Source organism: Taudactylus pleione, unplaced genomic scaffold (genome assembly GCF_031769625.1).
Source record: "Taudactylus pleione unplaced genomic scaffold, aTauple2 ptg000927l, whole genome shotgun sequence".
NCBI lineage: Eukaryota > Metazoa > Chordata > Amphibia > Anura > Myobatrachidae > Taudactylus > Taudactylus pleione.
In genome coordinates, this window is record NW_028285328.1 from 420,544 (window position 1) to 434,933 (window position 14,390).

Here is a 14,390-nt window from a genome sequence, read left to right on the forward strand (position 1 = left end):
AGAGCAGGGGTGTATGCAACGGGGGGAGCAGGGGCATATGCAACAGGGAGAGGGGGGAGCAGGGGCGTAGGCAACAGGGGGAGTAGGGGGCGTAGGCAACAGGGAGAGTGGGGAAAGGAGGGGCGTAGGCAACACGGGGAGTGGGGGAAGCAGGGCATATGCAACGGGGAGTGGGGGGAGCAGGGGTATATGCAACACGGGGAGCGGGGCATACACAACAAGGGTAGTGGGGCATACGCAACGGGGGGAGTGGGGGGAGCGGGGCATACGCAACGGGGGGAGTGGGGGTATATGCAACTGGGGGAGTGGGGGGAGCAGGGGCATACGGAACAGGGGGAGTGGGCGGAGCAGGGGCATATGCAACAGGGAGTGGGGGGAGCAGGGGCGTAGGCAACAGGGGGAGTAGGGGCGTAGGCAACAGGGGGAGTGGGGGGAGCAGGGGCGTATGCAACAGGGGGAGTGGGGGGAGCAGGGGCGTAGGCAACAGGGGGAGTGGGGGGAGCAGGGGCGTAGGCAACTGGGGGGAGCAGGGGCGTATGCAACAGGGGGAGTGGGGCATATGCAACAGGGGGAGTGGGGTGAGCAGGGGCTTAACCAACAGGGGGAGTGGGGGGAGCAGGGGCGTAGGCAACAGGGGGAGTGGGGGGAGCGGGGCATAGGCAACAGGGGGAGTGGGGGGAGCAGGGGCATATGCAACAGGGGGAGTGGGGGGAGCAGGGGCGTAGGCAACAGGGGGAGTGGGGGGAGCGGGGCATATGCAACAGGGGGAGAGGGGGGAGCAGGGGCATAGGCAACAGGGAGCAGGGGCATATGCAACAGGGGGAGTAGGGGGAGCAGGGGCGTAGGCAACAGGGGGAGTGGGGGGAGCGGGGCATATGCAACAGGGGGAGTGGGGGGAGCAGAGGCATAGGCAACAGGGAGCAGGGGCATATGCAACAGGGGGAGTAGGGGGAGCAGGGGCATATGCAACAGGGGGAGTAGGGGGAGCAGGGGCGTATGCAACAGGGGGAGTGGGGGGAGCAGGGGCGTATGCAACAGGAAGAGTGGGGGAAGCAGGGGCGTATGCAACAGGAAGAGTGGGGGAAGCAGGGGCGTATGCAACAGGAAGAGTGGGGGGAGCAGGGGCGTATGCAACAGGGAGAGTGGGGGGAGCAGGGGCGTATGCAACAGGGAGAGTGGGGGGAGCAGGGGCGTATGCAACAGGGGGAGCAGGGGCATATGCAATAGGGGGAGTGGGGGGAGCAGGGGCGTATGCAACTGGGGGAGTGGGGGGAGCAGGGGCGTATGCAACAGGGGGAGCAGGGGCATATGCAACAGGGGGAGTGGGACATATGCAACAGGGGGAGTGGGGGGAGCAGGGGCTTAGCCAACAGGGGGAGTGGGGGGAGCAGGGGCGTAGGCAACAGGGGGAGTGGGGGGAGCAGGGGCGTACACAACTGGGGCAGTGGGGGGTGCAGGGGCGTATGCAACTGGGGGAGTGGGGGAGCGGGGCATATGCAACGGGGGGAGTAGGGGGAGCGGGGGAGTACGCAACAGGGGGAGTGGGGGGAGCAGGGGCGTAGGCAACAGGGGGAGTGGGGGGAGCAGGGGCGTAGGCAACAGGGGGAGTGGGGGGAGCAGGGCATATGCAACGAGGGAGCGGGGAGAGCAGGGGCGTATGCAACGGGGGGAGCAGGGGCATACGGAACAGGGGGAGTGGGCGGAGCAGGGGCATATGCAACAGGGAGTGGGGGGAGCAGGGGCGTAGGCAACACGGGGAGTGGGGGTATATGCAACTGGGGGAGTGGGGGGAGCAGGGGCGTATGCAACAGGGGGAGTGGGGGGAGCAGGGGCGTAGGCAACAGGGGAGTGGGGGGAGCAGGAGTGTAGGCAACAGGGGGGAGCAGTGCATATGCAATGGGGGGAGTGGGGGAGCAGGGGCGTACACAACTGGGGCAGTCGGGGGAGCAGGGGCATATGCAACACGGGGAGTGGGGGGAGCAGGGGCATATGCAACGGGGGGAGTGGGGGGAGAGGGGCATATGAAATGGGGGGAGTGGGGGGAGCGGGGGCGTACGCAACGGGGGGAGTGGGGGCGTACGCAACGGGGGGAGTGGTGGGAGCAGGGGCGTAGGCAACAGGGGGAGTGGGGGGAGAGGGGCATATGCAACGGGGGAGTGGGGAGAGCAGGGGCCTATGCAACGGGGGAGTAGGGGCATACGGAACAGGGGGAGTGGGCGGAGCAGGGGCATATGCAACAGGGAGTGGGGGGAGCAGGGGCATAGGCAACAGGGGGAGTGGGGAGAGCAGGGCATACGCAACAGGGGGAGTGGGGCATACGCAACAGGGGGAGTGGGGCATACGCAACGGGGGAGCGGGGCATACGCAACGGGGGAGCGGGGCATACGCAACAAGGGGAGTGGGGCATATGCAACGGGGGGAGTGGGGGGAGCAGGGGCTTAAGCAACAAGGGGAGTGGGGGGAGCAGGGGCGTATGCAACGGGGGGAGTGGTGGGAGCAGGGACATAGGCAACATGGGGAGTGGGGGTGCGGGGCATATGCAACGGGGGGAGTGGGGGGAGCAGGGGCATACACAACAAGGGGAGTGGGGGGAGCAGGGGCGAAGGCAACAGGGGGAGTGGGGGGAGCAGGGGCATATGCAAAAGGGGGAGTGGGGGCAAATGCAAAGGGGGGAGTGGGGGGAGCAGGGGTGTACACAATAGGGGGAGTGGGGGGAGCAGGGGCGTAGGCAACAGGGGGAGTAGGGGCATATGCAACAGGGGGAGTGGGGGGAGCAGGGCATATGCAATGGGGGGAGTGGGGGGAGCAGGGGCATATGCAACAGGGGGAGTGGGGGGAGCGTGGCAAACACAACAGGGGGAGTGGGGAAGCAAGGGCGTAGGCAACAGGGGGTGTGGGGGGAGCAGGGGCGTAGGCAACGGGGGGAGTGGGGGGAGCAGGGGCTTATGCAACAGAGGGAGTGGGGGGAGCGGGGCAAATGCAACAGGTGGAGTGGGGGGAGCAGGGGCGTATGCAACGGGGGGAGTGGGGCATGTGCAACGGGGGGAGTGGGGGGAGCAGGGGCGTATGCAACAGGGGGATTGGGGGGAGCAGGGGCATATGGAACAGGGGGAGTGTGGGTAGCGGGCCATATGCAATGGGGGGAGCAGGGGCGTAGGCAACAGGGGTAGTGGGGGCAGCAGGGGCGTATGCAACAGGGGGAGTGGGGGGAGCAGGGGCATACGCAACAGGGGGAGTGGGGGGAGCAGGGGCGTATGCAACAGGGGGAGTGGGGGGAGCAGGGGCATATGCAACAGGGGGAGCAAGGGGGAGCAGGGGCATATGCAACAGGGGGAGTGGGAGGAGCAGGGGCATATGCAACAGGGGGAGTGGGGAGAGCAGGGCATACGCAATAGGGGGAGTGGGGCATACGCAACAGGGGGAGTGGGGCATACGCAACGGGGGGAGCGGGGCATACGCAACGGGGGGAGCGGGGCATACGCAACAAGGGGAGTGGGGGTATATGCAACTGGGGGAGTTGGTGGAGCAGGGGCGTATGCAACGGGGGGAGTGGGGGGAGCAGGGGCGTAGGCAACGGGGGGAGTGGGGGCGTAGACAACAGGGGGAGTGGGGGTGCGGGGCATATGCAACAGGGGAGTGGGGGTGCGGGGCATAAGCAACAGGGGAGTGGGGAGAGCAGGGCATATGCAACGGGGGGAGTGGGGGGAGCAGGGGCATTCACAACGGGGGGAGTAGGGGCATACACAACAAGGGGAGTAGGAGGAGCAGGGGCGTAGGCAACAGGGGGAGTGGGGGGAGCAGGGGCATATGCAACAGGGGGAGTGGGGGCAAATGCAACGGGGGGAGAGGGGGGAACACAATAGGGGGAGTGGGGGGAGCAGGGGCGTAGGCAACAGGGGGAGTGGGGGGAGCAGGGGCGTAGGCAACAGGGGGAGTGGGGGGAGCAGGGGCGTAGGCAACAGGGGGAGTGGGGGGAGCAGGGGCGTAGGCAACAGGGGGAGAGGGGGGAGCAGGGGCATACGCAAAAGGGGGAGGGGGGGAGCGGGGCATATGCAATGGGGGAGTGGGGGGAGCGGGGCATATGCAACGGGGGGAGTGGGGGGAGTAGGGGAGTATGCAACAGGGGGAGTGGGGGGAGCAGGGGCGTAGGCAACAGGGGGGACAGGGGCATATGGAACAGGGGGAGTAGGGGTAGCGGGGCATATGCAATGGGGGGAGGAGGGGCGTAGGCAACAGGGGGAGTGGGGGGAGCAGGGGCGTATGCAACAGGGGGAGCAGGGGCATATGGAACAGGGGGAGTGGGGGTAGCGGGGCATATGCAACGGGGGGAGTGGGGGGAGCAGCGGCATAGGCAACAGGGGGAGTGGGGGCGTAGGCAACAGGGGGAGCAGGGGCATATGGAACAGGGGGAGTGGGGGTAGCGGGGCATATGCAACGGGGTAGTGGGGGGAGCAGGGGCATACGCAACAAGGGGAGTGGGGGGAGCAGGGGCGTATGCAATGGGGGAGTGGGGGGAGCAGGGGCATAGGCAACGGGGGGAGTGGGGGAGTAGGCAACAGGGGGAGTGGGGGCATATGCAACGGGTGGAGTGGGGGGAGCAGGGGCATACACAACAAGGGGAGAGGGGGGAGCAGGGGCCTATGCAACAGGGGGAGTGGGGGGAGCAGGGGTGTACACAATAGGGGGAGTGGGGGGAGCAGGGGCGTAGGCAACAGGGGGAGTGGGGGGAGCAGGGGCGTAGGCAACAGGGGGAGTAGGGGCATATGCAACAGGGGGAGTGGGGGGAGCAGGGCATATGCAATGGGGGGAGTGGGGGGAGCAGGGGCATATGCAACAGGGGGAGTGGGGGGAGCAGGGCATATGCAATGGGGGGAGTGGGGGGAGCAGGGGCATATGCAAAAGGGGGAGTGGGGGGAGCGTGGCAAATACAACAGGGGGAGTGTGGGAGCAGGGGCGTAGGCAACAGGGGGTGTGGGGGGAGCAGGGGCGTAGGCAACGGGGGGAGTGGGGGGAGCAGGGGAATATGCAACAGGGGTAGTGGGGGGAGCGGGGCAAATGCAACAGGTGGAGTGGGGGGAGCAGGGGCATACGCAAAAGGGGAAGTGGGGGGAGCAGAGGCATATGCAACGGGGGGAGTGGGGCATATGCAACGGGGGGAGTGGGGGGAGCAGGGGCGTATGCAACAGGGGGAGTGGGGGTAGCGGCCCATATGCAATGGGGGGAGCAGGGGCGTAGGCAACAGGGGTAGTGGGGGGAGCAGGGGCGTATGCAACAGGGGGAGAGGGGGGAGCAGGGGCATAGGCAACAGGGGGAGTGGGGGCGTAGGCAACGGGTGAGTGGGGGGAGCGGGGCGTACGCAACAGGGGGAGTGGGGCATACGCAACAGGGGGAGTGGGGCATACGGAGCAAGGGGAGAGGGGCATATGCAACAAGGGGAGTGGGGCATATGCAACTGGGGGAGTGAGGGGAGCAGGGGCGTATGCAACAGGGGGAGTGGGGAGAGCAGGGGCATATGCAACAGGGGGAGTGGGGAGAGCAGGGGCATACGCAACAGGGGGAGTGGGGGCATATGCAACAGGGGGAGTGGGGGGAGCAGGGGCGTAGGAAACAGGGGGAGTGGGGGGAGCAGGGCATATGCATCGGGGGGCGTGGGGAGAGCAGGGGCATAGGCAACAGGGGGAGCGGGGGCATATGCAATGGGGGGAGCAGGGGCGTATGCAACAGGGGGAGTGGGGGGAGCATGGGCATATGCAACAGGGGGAGTGGGGGGAGCAGGGGCGTAGGCAACAGGGGAAGTGGGGGGAGCAGGGGCGTAGGCAACAGGGGAAGTGGGGGGAGCAGGGGCGTAGGCAACAGGGGGAGTGGGGGGAGCAAGAGCATATGCAACAGGGGGAGTGGGGGGAGCAGGGGCATATGCAACGGGGGGAGTGGGGCATATGCAACGGGGGAAGTGGGGCATACGCAACGGGGGAAGTGGGGGGAGCGGGGCATACGCAACGGGGGGAGCGGGGGTATATGCAACTGGGGGAGTGGGGGGAGCAGGGGCGTATGCAACAGGGGGAGTGGGGGGAGCAGGAGCATATGCAACAGGGGGAGTGGGGGGAGCAGGGGCATATGCAACGGGGGGAGTGGGGCATATGCAACGGGGGAAGTGGGGCATACGCAACGGGGGGAGTGGGGGGAGCGGGGCATAAGCAACGGGGGGAGCGGGGGTATAAGCAACTGGGGGAGTGGGGGGAGCAGGGGCGTATGCAACAGGGGGAGTGGGGGGAGCAGGGGCATATGCAACAGGGGGAGTGGGGGGAGCAGGGGCGTAGGCAACAGGGGGAGTGGGGGGAGCAGGGGCGTAGGCAACAGGGGGAGTGGGGGGAGCAGGGGCATACGCAACGGGGGGAGTGGGGGGAGCAGGGGCATACGCAACGTGGGGAGTGGGGTCATATGCAACAGGGAGAGTGGGGGGAGCAGGAGCATATGCAACAGGGGGAGCGGGGGGAGCAGGGGCATATGCAACAGGGGGAGTGGGGGGAGCAGGGCATACGGAACAGGGGGAGTGGGGGGAGCAGGGCATACGGAACAGGGGGAGTTGGTGGAGCAGGGGCGTATGCAACGGTGGGAGTGGGGGGAGCAGGGGCGTAGACAACGGGGGGAGTGGGGGGAGCAGGGGCATACACAACAAGGGGAGTGGGAGGACCAGGGGCGTAGGCAACAGGGGGAGTGGGGGGAGCAGAGGCATATGCAACAGGGGGAGTGGGGGCAAATACAACTGGGGGAGTGGGGGGAGCAGGGGTGTACACAATAGGGGGAGTGGGGGAGCAGGGGCGTAGGCAACAGGGGGAGTGGGGGGGAGCAGGGGCGTAGGCAACAGGAGGAGTGGGAGGGAGCAGGAGCGTATGCAACAGAGGGAGTGGGGGGAGCTGGGCAAATGCAACAGGGGGAGTGGGGGGAGCAGAGGCATACGCAAAAGGGGGCGTGGGGGGAGCAGGGGCATACGCAAAAGGGGGAGTGGGGGGAGCGGGGCATATGCAACGGGGGAGTGGGGGGTAGCGGGGCATTTGCAACGGGGGGAGTGGGGGGAGCAGGGGGGTATGGAACAGGAGGAGTGGGGGAGCAAGGGCGTAGGCAACAGGGGGAGTGGGGGGAGAAGGCGTTGGCAACAGGGGGAGTGGAGGGAGCAGGGGCATAAGCAACGGGGGGAGTGGGGGAACAGGGGCATATGCAACAGGGGGAGTGGGGGGAGCGGGGGGAGCAGGGGCGTAGGAAACAGGGGGAGCAGGGGCATATGCAACAGGGGGAGTGGGGGGAACAGGGGCATATGCAACGGGAGAAGTGGGGGGAGCAGGGGCGTACACAACAGGGGGAGTAGGGGGAGCAGGGACATAGGTAACAGGGGAGCAGGGGCATATGCAACAGGGGGAGTGGGGGGAGCAGGGGCGTATGCAACAGGAGGAGTGGGGGGAGCAGGGGCATAGGCAACAGAGGGAGCAGGGGCATAGGCAACGGGGGGAGTGGGGGGAGCGGAGCATATGCAACATAGGGAGTGGGGGGAGCAGGGGTGTACACAATAGGGGGAGTGGGGGGAGCAGGGGCGTAGGCAACAAGGGGAGTGGGGGGGAGAAGGGGCGTAGGCAACAAGGGGAGTGGGGGGGAGCAGGGGCGTAGGCAACAGGGGGAGTGGGAGGGAGCAGGGGCGTATGCAACAGAGGGAGAGGGGGGAGCTGGGCATACGCAACAGGGGGAGTGGGGGGAGCAGGGGCATACGCAACAGGGGGAGTGGGGGGAGCAGGGGCATACGCAAAGGGGGGCGTGGGGGGAGCAGGGGCATACGCAAAAGGGGGAGCGGGGCATATGCAACGGGGGAGTGGGGGGAGCGGGGCATATGCAACGGGGGGAGTGGGGGGAGCAGGGGGGTATGCAACAGGGGGAGTGGGGGGAGCAGGGGCGTAGGCAACAGGGGGAGTGGGGGGAGCAGGGGCGTAGGCAACAGGAGGAGTGGGGGCATATGCAACAGGAGGAGTGGGGGAGCAAGGGCGTAGGCAACAGGGGGAGTGGGGGGAGCAAGGGCGTAGGCAACAGGGGGAGTGGGGGGAGCAGGGGCGTTGGCAACAGGGGGAGTGGGGGGAGCAGGGGCATAAGCAACGGGGGGAGTGGGGGGAGCAGGGGCATATGCAACAGGGGGAGTGGGGGGAGCGGGGGCGTAGGAAACAGGGGGGGGCAGGGGCATATGCAACAGGGGGAGTGGGGGGAACAGGGGCATATGCAACGGGAGAAGTGGGGGGGAGCAGGGGCGTACACAACAGGGGGAGTAGGGGGAGCAGGGGCATAGGTAACAGGGGAGCAGGGGCATATGCAACAGGGGGAGCAGGGGCGTATGCAACAGGAGGAGTGGGGGGAGCAGGGGCATAGGCAACAGGGGGAGCAGGGGCATAGGCAACGGGGGGAGTGGGGGGAGCGGAGCATATGCAACATGGGGAGTGGGGGGAGCAGGGCATATGCAACGGGGGAGTGGGGGGAGCAGGGTTGTAGGCAACAGGGGGAGTGGGGGGAGCAGGGGCGTAGGCAACAGGGGGAGCAGGGGCATATCCAACAGGGGGAGTGGGGGGAGCAGGGGCGTAGGCAACAGGGGGAGCAGGGGCATATGCAAGTGGGGGAGTGGGGGGAGCAGGGGCATACGCAACAGGGGGAGTGGGGGCATATGTAACAGGGGGAGTGGGGGGAGCAGGGGCGTTGGCAACAGGGGGAGTGGGGGGAGCAGGGGCATAAGCAACGGGGGGAGTGGGGGGAGCAGGGGCATATGCAACAGGGGGAGTGGCGGGAGCGGGCGGAGCAGGGGCGTAGGAAACAGGGGGGAGCAGGGGCATATGCAATAGGGGGAGTGGGGGGAACAGGGCATATGCAACGGGAGGAGTGGGGGGAGCAGGGGCGTAGGCAACAGGGGGAGTGGGAGGGAGCAGGGGCGTATGCAACAGAGGGAGTGGGGGGAGCTGGGCAAATGCAACAGGGGGAGTGGGGGGAGCAGGGGCATACGCAAAAGGGGGCGTGGGGGGAGCAGGGGCATACGCAAAAGGGGGAGCGGGGCATATGCAACGGGGGAGTGGGGGGAGCGGGGCATATGCAACGGGGGGAGTGGGGGGAGCAGGGGGGTATGCAACAGGGGGAGTGGGGGGAGCAGGGGCGTAGGCAACAGGGGGAGTGGGGGGAGCAGGGGCGTAGGCAACAGGAGGAGTGGGGGCATATGCAACAGGAGGAGTGGGGGAGCAAGGGCGTAGGCAACAGGGGGAGTGGGGGGAGCAAGGGCGTAGGCAACAGGGGGAGTGGGGGGAGCAGGGGCGTTGGCAACAGGGGGAGTGGGGGGAGCAGGGGCATAAGCAACGGGGGGAGTGGGGGGAGCAGGGGCATATGCAACAGGGTGGAGTGGGGGGAGCGGGGGCGTAGGAAACAGGGGGGGCAGGGGCATATGCAACAGGGGGAGTGGGGGGAACAGGGGCATATGCAACGGGAGAAGTGGGGGGAGCAGGGGCGTACACAACAGGGGGAGTAGGGGGAGCAGGGGCATAGGTAACAGGGGAGCAGGGGCATATGCAACAGGGGGAGCAGGGGCGTATGCAACAGGAGGAGTGGGGGGAGCAGGGGCATAGGCAACGGGTGGAGTGGGGGGAGCGGAGCATATGCAACATGGGGAGTGGGGGGAGCAGGGCATATGCAACGGGGGAGTGGGGGGAGCAGGGTTGTAGGCAACAGGGGGAGTGGGGGGAGCAGGGGCGTAGGCAACAGGGGGAGCAGGGGCATATCCAACAGGGGGAGTGGGGGGAGCAGGGGCGTAGGCAATAGGGGGAGCAGGGGCATATGCAAGTGGGGGAGTGGGGGGAGCAGGGGCATACGCAACAGGGGGAGTGGGGGCATATGTAACAGGGGGAGTGGGGGGAGCAGGGGCGTTGGCAACAGGGGGAGTGGGGGGAGCAGGGGCATAAGCAACGGGGGGAGTGGGGGGAGCAGGGGCATATGCAACAGGGGGAGTGGCGGGAGCGGGCGGAGCAGGGGCGTAGGAAACAGGGGGGAGCAGGGGCATATGCAATAGGGGGAGTGGGGGGAACAGGGCATATGCAACGGGAGGAGTGGGGGGAGCAGGGGCGTACACAACAGGGGGAGTAGGGGAAGCAGGGGCATAGGTAACGGGAGCAGGGGCATATGCAACAGGGGGAGTGGGGGGAGCAGGGGCGTATGCAACAGGAGGAGTGGGGGGAGCAGGGGCATAGGCAACAGGGGGAGCAGGGGCATATGCAACGGGGGGAGTGGGGGGAGCAGGGCATATGCAACGGGGGGAGTGCGGGGAGCGGGGCATATGCAACGGGGGAGTGGGGGGAGCAGGGGCGTAGGCAACAGGGGGAGTGGGGGGAGCAGGGGCGTAGGCAACAGGGGGAGTGGGGGGAGCAGGGGAGTAGGCAACAGGGGGAGTGGGGGGAGCAGGGGCGTAGGCAACAGGGGGAGTGGGGGGAGCAGGGGCGTAGGCAACAGGGGGAGTGGGGGGAGCAGGGGCGTAGGCAACAGGGGGAGTGAGGGCGTACGCACCGAGGCCCACGCTGGGGCTTGTTACATGTGGCACCGAGACCCACGCTGGGGCTTGTTACATGGAGCACCGAGGCCCACGCTGGGGCTTGTTACATGGGGCACCGAGGCCCACGCTGGGGCTTGTTACTTGGGGCACCGAGGCCCACGCTGGGGCTTGTTACTTGGCGCACCGAGGCCCACGCTGGGGCTTGTTACTTGGGGCACCGAGGCCCACGCTGGGGCTTGTTACTTGGGGCACCGAGGCCCACGCTGGGGCTTGTTACATGGAGCACCGAGGCCCACGCTGGGGCTTGTTACATGGAGCACCGAGGCCCACGCTGGGGCTTGTTACATGGAGCACCGAGGCCCACGCTGGGGCTTGTTACATGGAGCACCGAGGCCCACGCTGGGGCTTGTTACATGGAGCACCGAGGCCCCCGCTGGGGCTTGTTACATGGGGCACCGAGGCCCACGCTGGGGCTGGTTACATGGAGCACCGAGGCCCACGCTGGGGCTGGTTACATGGAGCACCGAGGCCCACGCTGGGGCTTGTTACATGGAGCACTGAGGTCCACGCTGGGGCTTGTTACATGGAGCACCTGAGGCCCACGCTGGGGCTTGTTACATGGGGCATTGACGCCACGCTGGGGCTGTCTTCGCCCCTTAGGAGGTGCACAGTGGACTGAGGTAAAGTTCATAATCACTTAGGAGAGCACATTGTATACAAGGAGATGCTTAGAAATTACCCAAGAACGACATTCACGGGTAAGGACGATACTGTTGTACTCAGGAGCCTATAAATCATATGCTGAAGTCAGTATTTTAAAGCTACTAAATACTCTTAATTTGTAAGACTGGATCCAACAATTTTCTTATCCTCATATCCAAATAAATGACCAAATGCCGAACAGGCGTCTGACTAAGGGCAGACACAAGGCAGCGCTATGACTGACTGAGCCCCACCGGGGATTCCCAGCATCACGTGTAGTGACCACTTACACACAGCCAGTTTCTGCCTGCTGCGGCCTCATCAGGGCAGGACAGGGTGCTCTGGTCATCGTGCACAAGGGTCCAGCATGAGGCGCTGCTTTCATTGACACTTACAAATCTTTAATATCAGCATCTATTCCAAAATCTCTAGGTGCAGCTATTTCCTGGCTGCGAGACCCCCCATAAAGCAGATATAACATAATGTGACAATGTTACACAAACCTGTGGTGCAAGTCGCGCTGCATGGCTCGTGAGACGATAGCTTCCATCGGTACATGTCCACCGCGCTTATTCCCTGCACCTTCCTCAGTAACTTTGGCCCTTTTCTAGCGACAGACAAAGTGGAGAATGATGAGTCCCTTTTTGTTACTTGCACAAGACGGTCAGTCCTCACAGCATCACAATAACTTGGGTGACTGGCTGTGTTTATTCACATTAGTACATAGGATACGTTATATAGACAGTTTATTGCGTGGTGTTCTCAATGTTCTGAAATGTTGGGTTTATGTTTTTAAAACATACCTGTCCTGATCCCCAAGTAGAATCCCCAGCCTGGTTAGAAGCAGAGCTTCCACTGTCTAAAAAGAGAGAATGGGATAAAAATACCCAGTATAGAAACAGTTCAGAATATAACAAAAATGACTTTTTCTTTGTCACTTTATCAAGGTCTCAGTCAAACAGGGAGAGAAGTGACTGCGCCTGGCTAACGTGAGCGATCTATCAATGAGCAGGAACCACGTGAGCGCGCAGGACAGCGACCGGCCATAGTGATAAAGTCATTGCCCGCTGGGTGCACGGGGATTTAGACGCCTGCTTTTGTCATTAGCGTCTTTCGTTTATATAGGATTTATTATGCGCTTTGTTTTCACTTTATGATTATTTCCTCCAGAGAAATGGACCTGAATAATGAGTGTTCTGCACCCGAGGCCTCTCCTTCTGCGCTGACGGAGACCCCCAATGACCTGAGCCTCCACAGAGCAGCAGCAGAGGAGCTGAATTTAGCGCAGTTTGGACCGGCGTCCCTCCTACGTAATGAGATCCCATAATCCCTGAGCGGAAACTCTGTACTTGGGGACTGACACGTCACATTACTCCTCCTCTGTGGAGCCTTCAGCTCATTAGGGGTCTCTGCTGGCAAAGGAGAAGAGGGTACAGAGAGGCGATAGGGTGACGGGGACAAAAGGTTGACACATGGATAAAGGGACAAAAGGCGATCACTTTTTTTTTCTTTTGAAGGGTTAGGCATTTACCGGAGGGCTAGGCACCAGAAGGGACGGTTAGGGTTAGGCATTTACCGGAGGGCTAGGCACCAGAAGGGACGGTTAGGGTTAGGCACTAGGATGGGGGGGTTAGGTACCAGAAGGGATGGTTAGGGTTAGGCACTAGGAGGGGGGGTTAGGTACCAGAAGCGATGGTTAGGGTTAGGCACTAGGAGGGGGGGTTAGGTACCAGAAGGGACGGTTAGGGTTAGGCACTAGGAGGGGGGGTTAGGTGCCAGAAGGGACGCTTAGGCCTAGGAGGGGGGTTAGGTGCCAGAAGGGACGGTTAGGCCTAGGAGGGGGGGTGTTAGGAACTAGGAGGGGGGTTAGGTACCAGAAGGGATGGTTAGAGTTAGGCACTAGGAGGGGGGGTTAGGTACCAGAAGGGATGGTTAGGGTTAGGCACTAGGAGGGGGGGTTAGGTACCAGAAGGGACGGTTAGGGTTAGGCACTAGGATGGGGGGTGTTAGGTACTAGGAGGGGGGGTTAGGTACCAGAAGGGATGGTTAGGGTTAGGCATTTACCGGCGGGTTAGGCACCAGAAGGGACGGTTAGGGTTAGGCACTAGGAGGGGGGGTGTTAGGCACTAGGAGGGGGGGTTAGGTACCAGAAGCGATGGTTAGGGTTAGGCCTAGGAGGGGGGGTGTTAGGCACTAGGAGGGGGGTTAGGTACCAGAAGGGATGGTTAGGGTTAGGCACTAGGAGGGGGGGTTAGGTACCAGAAGGGATGGTTAGGGTTAGGCACTAGGAGGGGGGGTTAGGTACCAGAAGCGATGGTTAGGGTTAGGCACCAGAAGGGACGGTTAGGGTTAGGCACTAGGAGGGGGGGTTAGGTGCCAGAATGGACGGTTAGGCCTAGGAGGGGGGGTGTTAGGAACTAGGAGGGGGGTTAGGTACCAGAAGGGATGGTTAGAGTTAGGCACTAGGAGGGGGGGTTAGGCACCAGAAGGGATGGTTAGAGTTAGGCACTAGGAGGGGGGGTTAGGTACCAGAAGGGATGGTTAGGGTTAGGCACTAGGAGGGGGGGTTAGGTACCAGAAGGGACGGTTAGGGTTAGGCACTAGGATGGGGGGTGTTAGGTACTAGGAGGGGGGTTAGGTACCAGAAGGGATGGTTAGGGTTAGGCATTTACCGGAGGGTTAGGCACCAGAAGGGACGGTTAGGGTTAGGCACTAGGAGGGGGGGTGTTAGGCACTAGGAGCGGGGGGGGGGATAGGTACCAGAAGGGATGGTTAGGGTTAGGCACTAGGAGGGGGGTTAGGTACCAGAAGGGATGGTTAGGGTTAGGCACTAGGAGGGGGGGTTAGGTACCAGAAGGGACAGTTAGGGTTAGGCACTAGGATAAGGGGGGGGGTTAGGTACAAGAATGGACGGTTAGGGTTAGGCCTAGGAGGGGGGGTTAGGTACCAGAAGGGACGGTTAGGCCTAGGAGGGGGGGTGTTAGGTACCAGAAGGGACGGTTAGGGTTAGGCACTAGGAGGGGGGGTTAGGTACCAGAAGGGATGGTTAGGGTTAGGCACTAGGAGGGGGGGTTAGGTACCAGAAGCGATGGTTAGGGTTAGGCACCAGAAGGGACGGTTAGGGTTAGGCACTAGG

General features: G+C 63.9%; 1 protein-coding gene across 3 annotated transcripts in view; it reads right to left on the reverse strand.

Annotated features, from left to right (window-relative positions):
- ADAMTSL2 (ADAMTS like 2) overlaps positions 1–14,390 on the reverse strand; it is a 166,469-nt gene that overhangs the window by 37,434 nt on the left and 114,645 nt on the right. For all 3 annotated transcript variants that reach the window (XM_088459683.1, XM_088459681.1, XM_088459682.1), the window contains exon 12: positions 11,758–11,861. In XM_088459683.1, the coding sequence (XP_088315809.1) occupies positions 11,758–11,861 (104 nt within the window). The remainder of the gene's footprint in view (positions 1–11,757; positions 11,862–14,390) is intronic.